At 38.2% G+C, this 16,276-nt stretch overlaps 1 protein-coding gene across 1 annotated transcript in view; it reads right to left on the bottom strand.

Moving 5' to 3' along the window:
* The window catches only part of LOC134528808 (uncharacterized), a 33,174-nt gene extending 20,299 nt beyond the window's left edge, over positions 1 to 12,875 (bottom strand). The window contains exon 1 of the mRNA XM_063362468.1: positions 12,750 to 12,875. Coding sequence (XP_063218538.1) covers positions 12,750 to 12,756 — 7 coding nt within the window. The 5' untranslated portion in view covers positions 12,757 to 12,875. The remainder of the gene's footprint in view (positions 1 to 12,749) is intronic.
* Positions 12,876 to 16,276: the final 3,401 nt, after the last annotated feature.

Here is a 16,276-nt window from a genome sequence, read left to right as displayed (position 1 = left end):
AGTCAGAGACCTACTGCAGGTTATGAAAATAATTTTCAAGTTAGCATGGCGTCCAAATTGTTAACTACACTTTTCGCAATCAAACAGTCTTCTTTGTACACTATTCAGGAATCTGCTTCTTTCACGTCGACGAGCACTTAAAAGTTGTATGGCAGAGGTTCCACAGTAATTGGCAAGATGGAACGAAAACATCTTCTTGCAGGTCGGATGACAACTGAAGACACGCACCATTGCACACATTTATATATGTATACAGAAACTGTGTAGGATCAGACAAGTCTACTCACACTCGAAGAACCATTTCCGCATTAGCTGCGAGATGTGACAGGCATAGGTCCATTCGCGTTCAATATTGTCACAAATGTGAGGTTGCTTGACATACATTGCACTAGGATTGACAGCGTAGGACACCTGTAGTCGGTCTGCAGTTCTACGATTTGAGCAGCCCCGTCACAAAACTTGCTCAGCCATTTCTTCTGTTCGAGCCCCTCGACGTGAATGATGCCACGTGGATTCTGCAGTGGTAAATCTTCAAGAGTGATTATTTTCACTTGACGGTGTGGATTTAACCTTTCGTCCCTCTACAGGCCATGGTAATATTTGCAAAGCCATTTGTTGGTCCTCATGTTTTTTCGTCCAGTAGTTTACAAAGATACGGAGGCCGGAAGGTGCGGGTTATAGTCCTGTCATCGTATTCTTATGTAACGGCAATCTTCTTGAACTTGAATCCATTTTGGCCCTGGGAAAAATTAGGTTGCAATACATCTTAAAATTAGCGATTAAATAAATCAAATGAATTCACAAACAGTGGTATTAAAAAAGATAATTTAACAAGCTTGTCTCAAAAAATGTTCGATGCAAGTCGATCGTGAAGTATCAGCCAGAAAGCATATGTATTTGTTAGAACATTTCTGCTTGTCGATATCTCGATCCTACATTCGATGATGTTTGAATCTATTCTATTGTTCTGTTTCGCAACATCAAACACCATTAGCGGAGCCTTTTCTTGAAACTGTCGGGACTGGGTATCGGCGACAGTTTACGACCATAGTACGCTTCCTGGAAAACTTGGCATGCATTTTTATGCGAGAAGAAATCTTTCAATTTCAAAGTCCATGTTCGAGTCCAGATAAGGGTAGCTTTCGCTGTTTAAAAATATGTTCACATATCATTTTTGGCAATGATATAACATCGACAGTTCATTCCTGCATTGTGCTGTCTTTCAGTTTGAAGCCCAACGATGATGTATCTGGGTTTTTCGGTAGCGAATCTGGACTTTACTATCCAGTTAATACTTTGACTTTGAGGCAAGCCAGGACACGTTTCGAGACTCCAGGATCGGCATGGTATGTCAATGTTGTTGCCATTTTCTGTGTTCTTCAACATTTTGATGTGTTTGGACATGTTCACTTGGACATGAGGCAGCATCAACTTCATAGACTGTAGTGTTAGCGAGACATCCTGCGGATTATCTGCAGCAGATACTATCGAATTAATGTGCATGTTGTCAAGAAGCAGTAAACGCTCTTTTTTTTTCAAATGAATGATTATATGCTTGTAGAATGGTTTGTAAATGGGTACTGGGACAAAGTCTAGGGTGAGGAGCCTGAGGTGCCGAACGCCATATTGGATTGTGACATCACGGTGGCCATATTGGATGAACTTACCCTGACTTTTGACCTTGACTTTCGAAATTTGCCAAAATTTGCCAAAAAAAAGACTTAACATTAGCTAACATATTCCAAAAATTGTCTAAAATGAGCAAAATCATTACTTACAGTTTTTCGGACAAAAAATTGTGAAAAAAATATAAAAAATTAGACAATTTGAAATTTCGATGTTTCTAGAGGGAAAACTACCCTTTTGAGGGAAAATTTCCCGTTTTATTCCAGAAAAAATGCCAGAGCCTTGAAATGTAGTCAAAGAAGGATAAAATTCCCATATATAAGCCTCTGGAAGGGAGATTTGACCTTGACCTTGCCCTTGGTCACCATATTGAAAATCCGTAAATGTTAACTTAGAAAAAAATAAAAAATAAAAATTCATAAAAAAATGATTTAATAAAATTTTATTACCTGTAGACTTATGTCTCTGGTAACATAAGCACGCATACACGGTGGACAGCTGTGCCCGCTTGCGGTCGCTGAAGATGTCGTGCTGGCATTGCACTATGGCCTCCCTGGCGCGGTCATTTCCGTGGGAGCATGGGACTCCGCGGGCTGGGCGGCGGATCGTGCGCCACAGTTTGGCGTCCATGATGTGACGATTCCCGGCGCTGGGCAATGGTTTGCGCCACAGTTTGGCCTCCCTGACCGCGCTTCTGTGCTGCCCCACACTTTGGCCTCCCTGGCTGCCAGCCTCATGAAACCATTGCCGTATAGAATGTTCTATCCCTCCAAGTTTGGGCGCAGGAAGCGGTATATAAGCCCGTTTTCGCTCTGCATTGATGCATGGCAGTTCTACATGCCAGTCGATTAACCAGGCATGTCATATAGGTTGGACAGACACACCTAGCAGGTTGGCCAGCCACAACTAGTAAGTTAGCCAGACATGTCCGTTTGTTAGTCAGGCTTATACAGTCAGTAGCCAAGATACCTTATTTTTTATACTTAGCGTACATTTAAAACAGTTAGTGTAAGATTTAAAACGTATACACCAGACGTCTCCGAACCATGAGGCCAATCATGATCTTACTACAGACTTGATAATGCAGAATAAACGAAAAGGACGATCGTTCTCCAACTGCTCCAAAGCTCTAACAGATCCAACTGCTTCACTACTCCAACAGCTCTAAGTCCACCAGAGCTCCAAGTGCTAACAGCTCCAAATTCTAAAAGCTCCAAATGCTCCAAATGCCCCAATGCTCCAACTGATACAAGTCCTCATAATGCTCCAATTACTCCAAAGCTCCAGTTTCTCTAACAGCTCCAAATGCTCCAAATCTTCAATTGATACAAGTGCTCCAAAGCTTCAATGGATCCAAGTGCTCCAAAGCTCCAAAAATCCAAGTCTCCAAGTCATCCAAAGCTCCAAAAATTTAAGTTTACTAGTGCTCAAAAGCTCCAATGTGTAGATATTAATCACATTAATAAAGATCGTATAGAGATAATATTACTAAACTGTCTCTTAAAATCAACGTGTAAATGGTTTCAACTAAGTTCGGAGACTCGTGAGAAATCTAAAATATTTACAAGTCTATGATAACAACCAGTTGCTTTGTGAAACAGAATCACCATTGGACTTGTAAAACGTACTTACAACTTGTTTGAGTTTTTACTTGCAAACGGGAATGTTGACTTGTATTTTTATGAAACAGTAAATAATCGATTTTTACAAGTTACAATTGAATTCTCTTGTAACTTGTACCTATACTTGTAGTTTTATGAAACAAGCCCCAACAGGCTGAGTGGCCGAACCTGCACGCTGGCTCCTGTCTTGTTTGGGAGCAGCGCACGATAACTTCCGGTTCCTGCTCCCACAGAGAATCGAACAGTACACAAACACCACGCAAACAGCAGACAAACAGCAAGCAAACAACAATCAAACATCATGCAAAACAGCAGGCAAACACCAAGCCAACTGCAGGAAAAAAAACACGCAAACTGCATGCAAACACAGCGCGAACAACACAAAAACATTAGACTCAATAATCACACGAACATCAGGAAAATAGCACGAAAGAATTACACAAACCGCATAAAACATCACGCAAACAGCCCACAAACAGTACGCAAACAGCAAAAAAGAACATGCAAACACCACACAAACAACACAGCACAGAATTGGGCTACATCCGCACTCAACACAGTGGTTTGGAAACATTACAATTGTTCATTTCCTTAATATAATTATGTCGAAATTTTTGTTTCAAGAGTTTGAATTTTGTCAACTGTAACTGTTTAAGCATCTGTAAAGCTAAATAGTAGCATTATTTCGCAGATTTGTTTTTAACGAGTAGAGATGGTTAACTTTGTAGTTAATAAAAGAAGTAGTTCTGCCTCGCAAAATAATACAATTTTCAAATCTTTTTAACATTTTAACTTTAAATTGCACATACATATCCAAACAATCGTTAGCTACACGAGTGAAATTCTTTGCTACTTTTGTGACGCACCTATCAATGCCGCGGACGTAACGTTCGCTCATTGGCCGCTCTGATGTTATCCTGTAGATGTAGTGGCTGCTACCTGTTTGTGTACAGCCAAAATTTAAGCTAAAATATTTAGTTCTTTGATACAGATATCACCATGAGCTTCACCGTCGAGAAACTTTCCCTGATGCTAAAATCTTCCTTCAGCATTGTGTTCTCTGCCGCTGGCAGGGTGCAAGTGAGATTATCATGGCTAATATTTTACAACTAAACAAGCATAAGTTTACTCAAGTTTCTCATATCTGTTTGTATGTTAGAGTTTAACGAAAGCACGGCTATGCATGGAGGCTCGAGGCGACAGGAGTTGTTGGGACTAACCGCAACCCTCTCTACACCAGAGTGACGTCATGGTGACACGACATCGAGCACCTAGCTCGAAATGGCCGCCATGGAGCCATTGCCTTCCGGGATGCGACCGCAGAGTCATCTAACACTAACTCCAGTATGATTGACAGGATCTGTTTGCTGTCTGTTCGTGGAGCACGACTAAAGTCTGTATCAGACGAGGGAAGGTTTCGTACTGGCTCCGCACGAAGCTTCCAATGTACCTGCCAGCTAGGCCTCTATGGCAGCAGGCATGGACGTTTCTATGGAATAACCTATCACACAATGTTTCTCTTTAAACCCATAAACATCTACAATAAACAAGTGAACTTCGTTTATTGTGGAAATAAGTAGGTACTTTTGTTTATACAAAAACATAAATATTTACGAAAAAAGTACAGATTCACATATTTCGTTATTTATAAATACTGGGATCCTTTTAAATACGTTCTATTAAGCTCAAGCTCTAACTTTTTGTGTTATAAATGTAAAAATAAATTTTGTGTATTTTTTCATTCAAAAGTTTGTTATGAATTTGAACATTAATTTTTATAATCACTATAATACATAATACATAAAACATTATAGCTTTTAATGGAACAAATTCTTAGCAAATATTGGGGAAGAAAATAGATGGATAAATTTCTAGAATAGCTGCTTCAGAGATTTAGCAAATATAATTTTCTGTCTTAGTATTTATTTAATAATACTGGTGTGGGGTTTATTGGTGTGTGTTATTTTCAAGTTTAAAGACTGTCTACCTCCATGGCTGTAACACACGAACGAATGTGGAAAAAGGACAAGCTTTATTTTCACATTCTTTGATTGTAAATGGGCCGAAATGAATGTATATCTGGAGTCATTTAAATCCATTTCAATCCTGGAAAAGGTATACTATATTACGAATAAATGTGCATGCATACTATAACCTACCACTAGTTCTGATGCAATGAAAACTCTAAAACATGTTTGGAATAATATGTATCAAAATAGATTTTAACTACCGGTATGCATGAACTACATAATACCTAGTAGTATTTGTAAAATCACAAAACACAATTTACGAATACGTTTTAAAATTCTAAACATCTAACATTTTTGCACTTTTTATGTAAAATTTAAAGTTACGAGACAGTCAAAAAATTACCAATTCTAACGAACACGTGAATTTTATGGGTTGAAATGACACTCGATGTTGCAATTTAATTTAAATGCAGTAAACTACATATGTTCTAACTATATGCACATACAAACAGTCGAGCTATTTGATTAATAAAAATTTACTTCGAATACCCCAATTTACATCCAAAAAACTATCCAAAATGAGCGAGCATTTGCAAGATTCAACAACTTGACGAGAGCCATCATCTGATCGCATTTGATTTAATGAAGTTTTCGTATAAAGCTGTAACTGCTACTGCTTCAATATGAACCGACACATGTTCGCCGCTTTTCAAAACAAGAATCAAAACATTTAAATGCCACCGAAATAAATTAACTTTTTTAACACCAGGGGCTACTATGACGTCATTCTGATTGGATTAAATTATCATCTTGTACGAAACCTTCCACAAAAATTCGAACACGGCCGATTACAAAAACTTCCATGAAAACGGCCAGCATTCGGGTAATTCTTCCACAGAACCATCCATACCAGCTGCCATGGAATACCTTGCAAGGAATCTTCCATCGAGTGATAGGGCCTTAATGACTCCACATATCGGCAAGAGATAGTGCGTGTGTCAACACTAGCATTAACGGGCGTGTAGTCTATTAGCTCGCGGCTCTGTGGAACTGGCATGCTAAAACCACCTCTAACTTGACAAACTTAACAAGACGTCAGCACTTGGACTTAACTCCACCAGCTCAACAGCCTGTAAGACATGACATACCTATCTTTGCAAATTTATCGATTCGCATAGTTTGCAGTAATTTGTTGGAAGGTTGATTTCAAAAAATATTTAAAATGAGAATGAATACTATGGCTAATATAATCCTGACTAACAGTGAGGTAATTTCTATCCCAGTAACTTAAAATAGTCCACCGGAAATAAGCCAATTGTGTTATTACCATAAAAAGCTTTTGAACAAGTCATTCCATACTGTATAGCCTCTTAACAATCAAAGCTGTGAATCAAAGAAGCGTAACTGATATTAAAATCTTAGACAATTACGTCAAGTAACAACAACTTCATTACAACTGGAGACTGTTTACGAAAGCATTCCATCAAAATTGAGACATCTGTGTTTTGAATGATAAAAGATTAATAAATAATATCTTCATAATGCATGAATTTTTAACCTGAAAGATGTGTTTTGTGGCAGTTTCACCATGCAAAAATTTAAGTGTCTCGGAAAATTTAAAATAAAAATGCTTTAACTTAGCATTTGAAATCAATGCAAATGAAACTCAAGCTAAACAATAAAGCGTGCGTATTCTAGTTTAAGGACAATTTAAACATGATTGATGTTTTAAGTTCAAATATATGTCATATTTTGTTTATTATCCTTCAATACGACATGCCTGAATATTCTAAGAATCTAACTAACAACAGTATTTGAATTTTATTTACAATCTAAATCGTTAAACCAGGACTGAGTGCTATTAAGGAGGTTCGAGATTACGTAAAGAAATTGAAAAATGAATTGAGATAGAATCGGCTAACAAATGTTATTAAATTTATCTCAAAACCAAATTGTTTTCATTGTGATTATAATTTATTTTTATTATTGTTATAACATGTCAACCTATGAAGGTTTTAACATTTTAAAGAAATGCTTTAGAAATCGATTTGACAATAACTCTAATTTCAAATTTCCGTCACAGCACAGGACGTAATCAAAACCTTTGTGGGGGAAAAAAAATGTTTATTTATTGATCTGCGGGGCCGCAGTGACAGAGGTCGGACAACGAGTTGCGATTAGGAAACGGGCGGACTTGACCGTGAGCCTGTGAAGTTTTCTCAGGAAACTTCTGTTTCCCCCACCCGTTCATTCCATTCCCTCAATACTCTCTCCCAAGGGCGCCCATACCCGGTGGCAGGGGGGGGGGGCCGTGGCCCCCCCCCCTAGCTTTCAGGGAAGGAAAAAAATATATAGTGTAGTCAGGTGTTTTACTTTAAAGAAAATTATTTAAATTCGGTATTATGTAGAAGTGGTTCAACACGAAGATATTATTGTATATATAGTTTTTTACATGTCTACTTCATTTTTTATGTTAGTTCAAGCATTAGTTTCTGCTGCTGCGATATAAGGTGTTGTGAACAGTGAGAAAACGCTGTTCAAGCGCAACGCCCGTGGCGAGTCATTCCTCTTCGTAATCCTGCCCAAGCTCACGCGATAACACAACACAACAGATTTAGACCAGTCAGAGTTAGACGACGCGACAGTTGACATGTACTTGTAGACGGCGAAATGTTTTGCTACTTTTTCGTCTTAATAATGTGTATGTTCACAAATAACATCTCAAAACAGAGATTTTTCAATAGTCTTTAGGTCTACAGTTTTATGCATCTGGTCTAGATTTAGTTTAGTGTATTCAGTCAGTATAAATAACTTAAGTGTAAATAAATCAGTCAAAAGTGTAAAGATAAAAACCATTGTTTATATGTAGTGTTTCTTAGTTTTCCTCATTCGTCACATCCGCTCAGAATATTCACTATTTTTAAGGTAAGCTAACACCTTTAAAGTTACTCAAATAAGAATTATTGTTCAGAAAAGTCTACAACGTAAAATTTATGTTGGAATTTTTAATTTAGAGGAAAACCACTTTTTCCCTTCAAAAGTGTTTAAAGGGATAAGGATTCCGCTACCTTCAGTAGACTCGGAAGCAATTTACACTGGAATCTCGATTTTACGTACGCTCACGGTCGCTTGGATTGCATTCGTAAAATCTTTATCTTCATACAATTTTAAACACCCCACCCCGTGAAGATACATGTTATAATTTATTGAACGGAATATATATAATATTAAATAATAAAAACAATGACTGCCGTCTGCCCTCTGCCCTCCCCTGCGTTCCCCTTATTTTTTTTAACATTCCACAACTTGCCTCATTGCACGAGTGATATAAAAGTGACATCACAGCGACTAAACACAGTTGCACCACGCATTGCATCATGTTAACTTTTGTGTGGTGACAGTAGGTTGTCCGACATGCCTTTCTTGGATATCTTTCCTTTTCGTAAGACGCGTGCTACTAAAATAAATTTATATTTGAGTTCGCAAACTTGTCCACTCCTTGCCAGAGACGACTGAACACAGACGAGACTATCCAGGGTAGGGTTGATGAGCTGGAAGAATTACCTGCCTTGCATTTTTATGGACTTCACCTTATCATATTTATCAGTTAATCTTTAACAGATCGGCTTGAAAAATATTAATGAACGCACTTTTAGTAACATAATCGAGGAGAATAAGCACACAGTTCAGTGTACACCTCTACTGTTTCATAAAAGTGATCATAGGTAGGGATTGGAAAAATTCGCGGTTTCAATGACCACTAGGATAGACTCCACGATTCTCTATGTACTCGGGCAAATATCACCTGGCTATTGGCTACCGACTCGGGACACCTGTTTATTGCGATTCTTATGATTCAATACTTCTTTTGTTGAGTGTTTGCCATTGGCTCAGAGTCCTTCAGGTAAATTGCGGTCCAATCACTGACGCAGCATTAAGCTAAACGAGTTTGGATTCCAGCCTGTCTCGAAAGGAATCCGCGAATTTTTACGATCTCTAATCATAGGCTTATTTGGTGAAGAAAAACGCTGCTCTGTAACGACAGACATTCATTAAAAACACAGTACATTTTAGTGCGAGAAGCCCTTGAATTTGTGATAGCCATAGGGAATTATTTGTTTGTATAGTAAGTTAAAAAAAGCTTAGTTAAAAATACATTTTAGTGCGAGAAGCCCTTGAATTTGTGATAGCCATAGGGAATTATTTGTTTGTATAGTAAGTTAAAAAAAGCTTAGTTAAAAAACCGCTCGTCACGTCTACTTGCTGCGTCACTTATACCATTTTTGAGCGTTTTTTTACTGGGAAACAGATGCAGCGAAGGTAATGAATGCGACACATGTCAAGATAATGCCTAATGGCATGGGTTGCTGTATATTAGCGGAAAGGAGAGGAAGTAGCTACTCAATATCGTTTCTTTCTCTCACGCTTCACAAGGTTTCAAGCTCAGTTGCTATGCTCACGAGCTGGAAATGTTGGGGTAAGGAATGTTGAGTATAGTTCATTTGCGGTAAAATAAATATTTTTACGGCCTTGACATAATTTTTCAATCGAAGAAATTTCGAACTTTGCGACAAATAGTGTACCTAGTCCATTTTTTCTTTTCGATTTTGAGTTTGATGACGCAATAACGTATACAATATTCACTAACGGTAAATGGATGTTGTATTAGCTTAAAAATATGAATACGCTGTGCATTAAAATTAATATTTTTACATGTTTTCATAGTGTTTTTTTTTTAAATTTTTATTAAATATATTTTGGTGTCAAATTTTCCGAATTTTAGATGGTTCCTGAAAAATGTATTCGTAAAAACGCGGCTTCGTTGAGTCCGGGCTCCGTAAAATCGAGGTTCTAATGTACTCTTAATTCTGAAGTTAAGTAATGAACATGTTATTTAAGGGTTTATCAGGGCCGTATTTACGCGCAGGCTATCTAGGCTGTAGCCTATGGGCCCGCACTACAAATGGGGGCCCGCACCACACGACACAAAAAAAAAATATACTGCGACGTGGATCTTCTTATATTCTTAAAATACGCGTCGACATAGTGTCCAGTTGTTTTGTGTGGATTAATTGCGCCGAACTAAACTCTTCTGTGGAAAGCTGACATATGAGTTATGTCAGCATTTAGAAATTTTCGATTATTTTCATTGGTTTTGGTGTCACTTAATTCCTTAACCTCTAAATACTGTTTGGTTAAATTGTCTAGTTAAATAATAAACTAATTTTTTCTGCGCTTTTCTATCATTAAATAAACTTATAGTACTCGACTACTGAATCCATCTGTGCTAATTCTAAATGATAAGCAATTATGATTCATATCGAAACATAGTAATATTCATTTAATTGTGAAACAATTTTTGACTATAATTATAAGCGTAGTTCAGGTGTTACATTTAAAAACAACTGTTTTCTGACTGTGATAACATATTTAAATCGTTTCTCTCCCAAAGTTGAATCTTTTGACCAACACGTTTTAAACTTTATAATTATTTTAATTTAATTTGTACGCGATATTTATTTATGGGTAAAGAGAGCAATTACTTGAAGGACTGTATTCTTGATATCCGTGTACCCGAGACGCTGCAAAAGTATAAGGACTGTATTCCTGCATTTTTGTTGCTAAAAATTCATTTGTTTCAATAAAATAGTTAATAATTAATTAATAAAGTAGCCAATATAGATTTTTTTTATGGCGAATGAGTACTGTGGTCTAGTATTTTAGTAACAGGACAAAAAAATTTTAATAGGGTCAGAACTGGAACTATTTTATGGCTAGTAACAAGCCGCAGTTAAGTCTTCCAAAATAATAAAAATACTTCATACCCCTAAGTCTGCCCCCCCCCCCTACAAATGATCATATGGGCGCCCTTGCTCTCTCCTCATATCATCACCCCTCTTCGTATGATTTCACTCGACGTGGACGAGACGTTAGGCCACACAAGTCATTCAGCATCGAGATACTGCGGGCAACTCCCACGCAAGCGTCGTACTGAGCTGAGCCAGTTTGGACTGCCTGCTCAGTCACTCCCAACCCGCTCGACCAGTGGCTTAGCAGTTATCCTGTCACTTCGTCATCAGTTTTAGGCAAAAAAAAATTCCAATGCTTCATGTTGCATTGAGGGACGTGCGCTGGTAGCACTGTTCGATTAACGTTAACCAAATAACAGTGTAAGGTATGCTTAGTGCGTGGCATTTAGAATACTCAAAGATCAGTCGACGTACCTCCAATTAGAGCTGATCACATGACGTGCGTGGCACAGGTGGTATTGAAGTGTAGTCCACTGTAGCGAAGTGTATAGTCCAGTGTGTTCGTACCCTTATTAAGGCACTGATATGTGATGATTGTTAACGTACAACCGGCTCCTTTTTCCCTTCTTCCCACACGAACCACGAATAGCTTTGCGGCATGGAAGTGACGTTATTAATATCCATATAATTAACCATTCCTCAAGCTTTATTTCATGCTTTTGTAACACGTTTATGTGTACCTACCAATCAAGGTGTCAGCATTTTGTGCTTCGATTTGCTATTTACGTTTAATTTAGTTAATTGCGCCAATATATCTTTTTTTTGTTCTAAAATTTTGCATAAATACATTACGCAAATCAACTTACACAAAAGTACAATGATACAATGAAAATAAAACAAACACTCAAGTAAATAGAATTTTCATTCTACAGTATCAAGAGGGAGTGCTAACACGTGCCAGAATTATTGAAATAAATTATTTTGAAAAATCACTTTGAAGCAAAGCCAGATGTAAAAATAACAGTGCAATGATTGTTGTTTTTCAGGTGACTGAAATGTGTATTATTCACAAATAAAAGAAACGTCACTGTTTAAGGTGCTGACCCCCCCCCCCCCCCCAAAAAAAGTTATTTTTTGCAAACTTTGTTCTAAATGCCTAATAGCCATACGCAATTTTGATACTTTTTAAATAAATTCTATCCGATGTCTGAGAACCAATGAACTGGACTACGGCTTGATAATTTTTCGAGTCCAGTTATCGTGATTTTTGCTCAAAACATTTTGTTATTTCTTTATCTCCAACATTTGTACACACTCTGTTATTGATTCCACCTAAAATACACACCTAAAATATTCTTGGAAACTGAATATAAACACGATAAATAGTTCACTCGTCAATACAGGTGTGAAAGCCACTTATAAAATCCATCCGCGTCTGAAGACTCCAGAAACGTTGACACTTCGAAGGAATAGTGTACCTAATATTTCTTTCACTATAACCGAAACTTTGAGACAAAATATTTTATTGTAACGATAATCACCGCGCACATGCGCCTGTTTATTTATGGAATGATTCTCAAAGCAAAGATACCTAAAGGAATTTTCTGCTGGAAACAAATCTCTTGTTTTGCGTGTGGCATTGGTGTTTCATATTTTAGAAATAATATTGGTGCGCTAAGAATATTATAAATTGCAAATCGTAGTAATGAATTGCAAGAAAAAAGTCATGTTCAAAGTAAACACATGAACATAGAAATTGTAAGAATGAATGCTGCACTTACTTGTCATGTTGAACGGCAGGTTTGTCGAGCGGTGCACCGGTGAATAAGCACGCACGCCGCCTGCAGGCCTGCCAACTGTCGCGCTCTGGCTCCCGGCCCGCACACTAGCAGTCTAGGCGCAGCAGTGGTGCCAGCCCGCCACCGAAGAGCGACTTAAAAGAGTTCGCTGCTGAGCAAATATCGCGCAGGCTCCGTTGACTGCGTGCTCCGCCGGTACCGTGCTCTGACATACTTCCTCTGTTTGCTTACATGGGTTCCAGGGCGTGCGCTAATCACCCGCAGGTATGCTCTATATTCCGTCCCTCTGGGTCACAGCGAATGTGTACATGTTCGGGCCGACATCCACGACCAAACTGGCAAATATTAGGCATTTGAGTTACACGAGTTGACGGATGTACATTCAGAAGTGTAACGGATAATACTATTGGGCACGATAGCAATATTCTAAAGACCGATTTCCCCAATAAGATTTGTCTTAACAAGCTCAATTTGTGCCAATGTAATCTCTAATTCCCCCTTTTCTGCGTTGCACCACTGGCTTAGTAGAGTTATTGAACTGAAACCTAACATTTAAAGTTCAATAAAATAATAACCATAGCTGTCTTAACCAATGTAGAGTTCGTATATTGGTTTTTTTTATAGGTTAGAACTGTTTCGAAGGACTCGTGCATTAATGTTAAAAGATAAAATGTACGGTATTGGTTTCGTTTAAAATTTTCACTTTTCACGGGCAACATAAATTACAGTAGTTGGAGTTTCCACGAGAAAGTGAAAATGTGAGTGATATCCAAGGAGTTTTGTGCTCAGACTGCTTAATCAGACAACACTGCGACACAGTGCGTCGCAAACTGTATTGTCATCATAGATATTGCGGGCCTCGTGGTCCGTATGCCAGAGCCGAGCATCGAACCAAGGGCCCGCTAAGATTTCCAGGCCGCGGAATGCCGCCCGTTGTAAAATTGAGTTTATGTGTGGATGTCTGTGAAAAAGATAATACTGGGTTACTTCTAAGGTGTTGTTAGAATTTGTTTCTTTGGCGGGATCGCGGGAGGGTGTCTTGCTGCTGGGAGCACAATATTTCTTTCACAAAAGGTTTGCGCAGTAACTCCACGCAGTTCCCTAGCGCATGCGCCATCGCACCACACTAATCAGCACCCCAGACGATACACATCGCCTTGCAGAGTCCCAGCTACGTGTTTCGGGTTGTGGTATGGATGGTTGTGTACCTGCAAAGGACAAGTGTAGATTTGGGATATATATTGGTGTGCAACTCTTTCCTTAAATTGATACACAAGAGATCCTCACCCTGAGTGTCGTGTATATCCACATAACTTTCAGGAAACACTTTACATATTGCAACACAGTTGACCTCAAACTCAAGAAGGACTTCGGGTACCACGAACTCGTCCGAAGAAAACATACGAGACAGAGCATCGGCCACCACATTATTTTTCCCCATAAGATGATGGAGCTTGAACCGAAACATGTAAAGATACAGGATACAGCTCCCCAACTTACCCAGTTGGTGAGGGTGGGTGAAGAGCCAACTGAGAGCCTGATTGTCAGTAAACAAGTCAAATTCACGAAATCAACTTAGGACTCAAACTTTTTAACTCCAAATAAACATGCTAATAGTTCTTTCTCATATGTATTTAGTCATTTCTCCACATCCAGGACAGTATGGTTTCCACAAGCAATGGGACTGAGGACACCCTGTTCAACGAGACCAAGTACAGCACCTAGGGCAATGGACGAATTATCTACATGAAGGGTGAATCGTTTGTTGAACTCCGACAAGATCAAAACAGGAGGAGAATCCATGAAACTTTTCATGGTGTTAAATGCATTTGCTTGTACCTCGCCCCAAGAGAACGAAGTATTCTTCTAGTAGAAAGAATTTAAAGGTGCACAAACAGCAACAAAATTCGGAATAAAATAGGCAAAGTATCCCAACATGCCCAAAAATCTTTGAATCCCTTTTACATTTTTGGGCCTAGGAAAATTGACAACCCGAGAAATTTTACTGGGGTAAATTATTTAGTTATATTTAGAAATAATTAATCCTAGTAACATAACATGGTCATTGCCAATTTAAATCTTATTACGATTCACAGTGAGGTAGGTGGCTCTCAGATGGTTGAAAATATCTCTCAAATGCTCGACATGCTCTTTAAAGGATGCATTGTATACAATAATATCATATATGTAATTCAATACATTCTTGAATTTAACATCATGTATGATGTGATCTAACACTTTACTGACTACCTTTACCTTTACTTTACCTGACTATCAAATCTTACACCCTAGGGTATTCTATTGAATTGGAAATGACACCAGAGGGTGGAGAAGGCAGTGTACCGATGTCAGTTGGGGTGGAGAAGGTATTGGTGAAAGCTCGCTTTTAAATCGATCACCGAGTATACATTAGCTTCTCCCAGATGTTGGAGGGCACTCGCTACTGTAAAGAGGGGGAAATACATCGTCGACTATCTTATAATTCAAAAGCTTAAAATTGTGTACGAGATAAAACTCAGCCGGTCCCATATTAGGGACTAGAAACATCGGTGTACTAAAGTCGAATCTAAGGGAATTATAACCCCGCCTTTACTAACTTGTCTATTATTCCTCGCGTAATATAAAGTTTAGGGAATTATACCTTGTGATATCTAGATCTGACAGGAACATCATCTTTGAGGTAAAAACGGTACAGCTGAACATCGCACTTTCCGAGCTTGGTGGCCACAATATCCAGAAAGGATAGCACGAGATCAGTGATAATCCTACTCCTATCATCTTATAGACTAGCTGAGTAAGGATGAAGAACTTGAAGTGAGTGTGCTTTCTACAGTCATGCATAACAATATAAACAACCATGGCATACACATATTAGCATTGCTTGGTGAACTTCTAACATTATTGTGCAGTATATGCTGTTCCTAGCCAACCACAATCCTTACTTGAAACCATAGAGACAACCCAAATATGTGAAACAACTCTGTGTGGTTAATCGGCCATGTTTTGCAGGGAGGAGCCATCCCAACATTCAGCTAGAGTGACTTCGGAAAATTGCACAACGTAATCGGGAAGACCGGTGCAAAATTTCAACCAGGAACCTCTGGGATGCGAGTGCAGTATGTTTAACTGCACCACCTTACTACATCATATGAACGGTTAAAAGTTTACATTAGTAAAGGTAATAAATCTTAACAGTAAGGTTTGTCATTTAAGCGAAATGTTTAAAATGTACTGGAAACTATTAGGATTATCAGTAAATTCCAAACTCCGTCAAGAACACAGCTTAAAAAACAGTAAAATGGCATACACGCAAATAAGCCCATTATTTAATGGGCATTAGGGAGGTGGATAATGTGCAAGCTAAAAGTGAAATATATATATATATATATATATATATATATAATGAGGATTCAGAACACCTAAAATACAACATGTATTTCAGATAGCTTTACAATAGACTAAATAGAATTAATCTTATAACAAAGGATCGTTACAAATACATTGTTCAG

The sequence above is a fragment of the Bacillus rossius genome, chromosome 2, assembly GCF_032445375.1.
Source record: "Bacillus rossius redtenbacheri isolate Brsri chromosome 2, Brsri_v3, whole genome shotgun sequence".
Taxonomy (NCBI): Eukaryota; Metazoa; Arthropoda; class Insecta; order Phasmatodea; family Bacillidae; genus Bacillus; species Bacillus rossius.
This window is presented reverse-complemented; position numbering and strand designations above follow the sequence as displayed.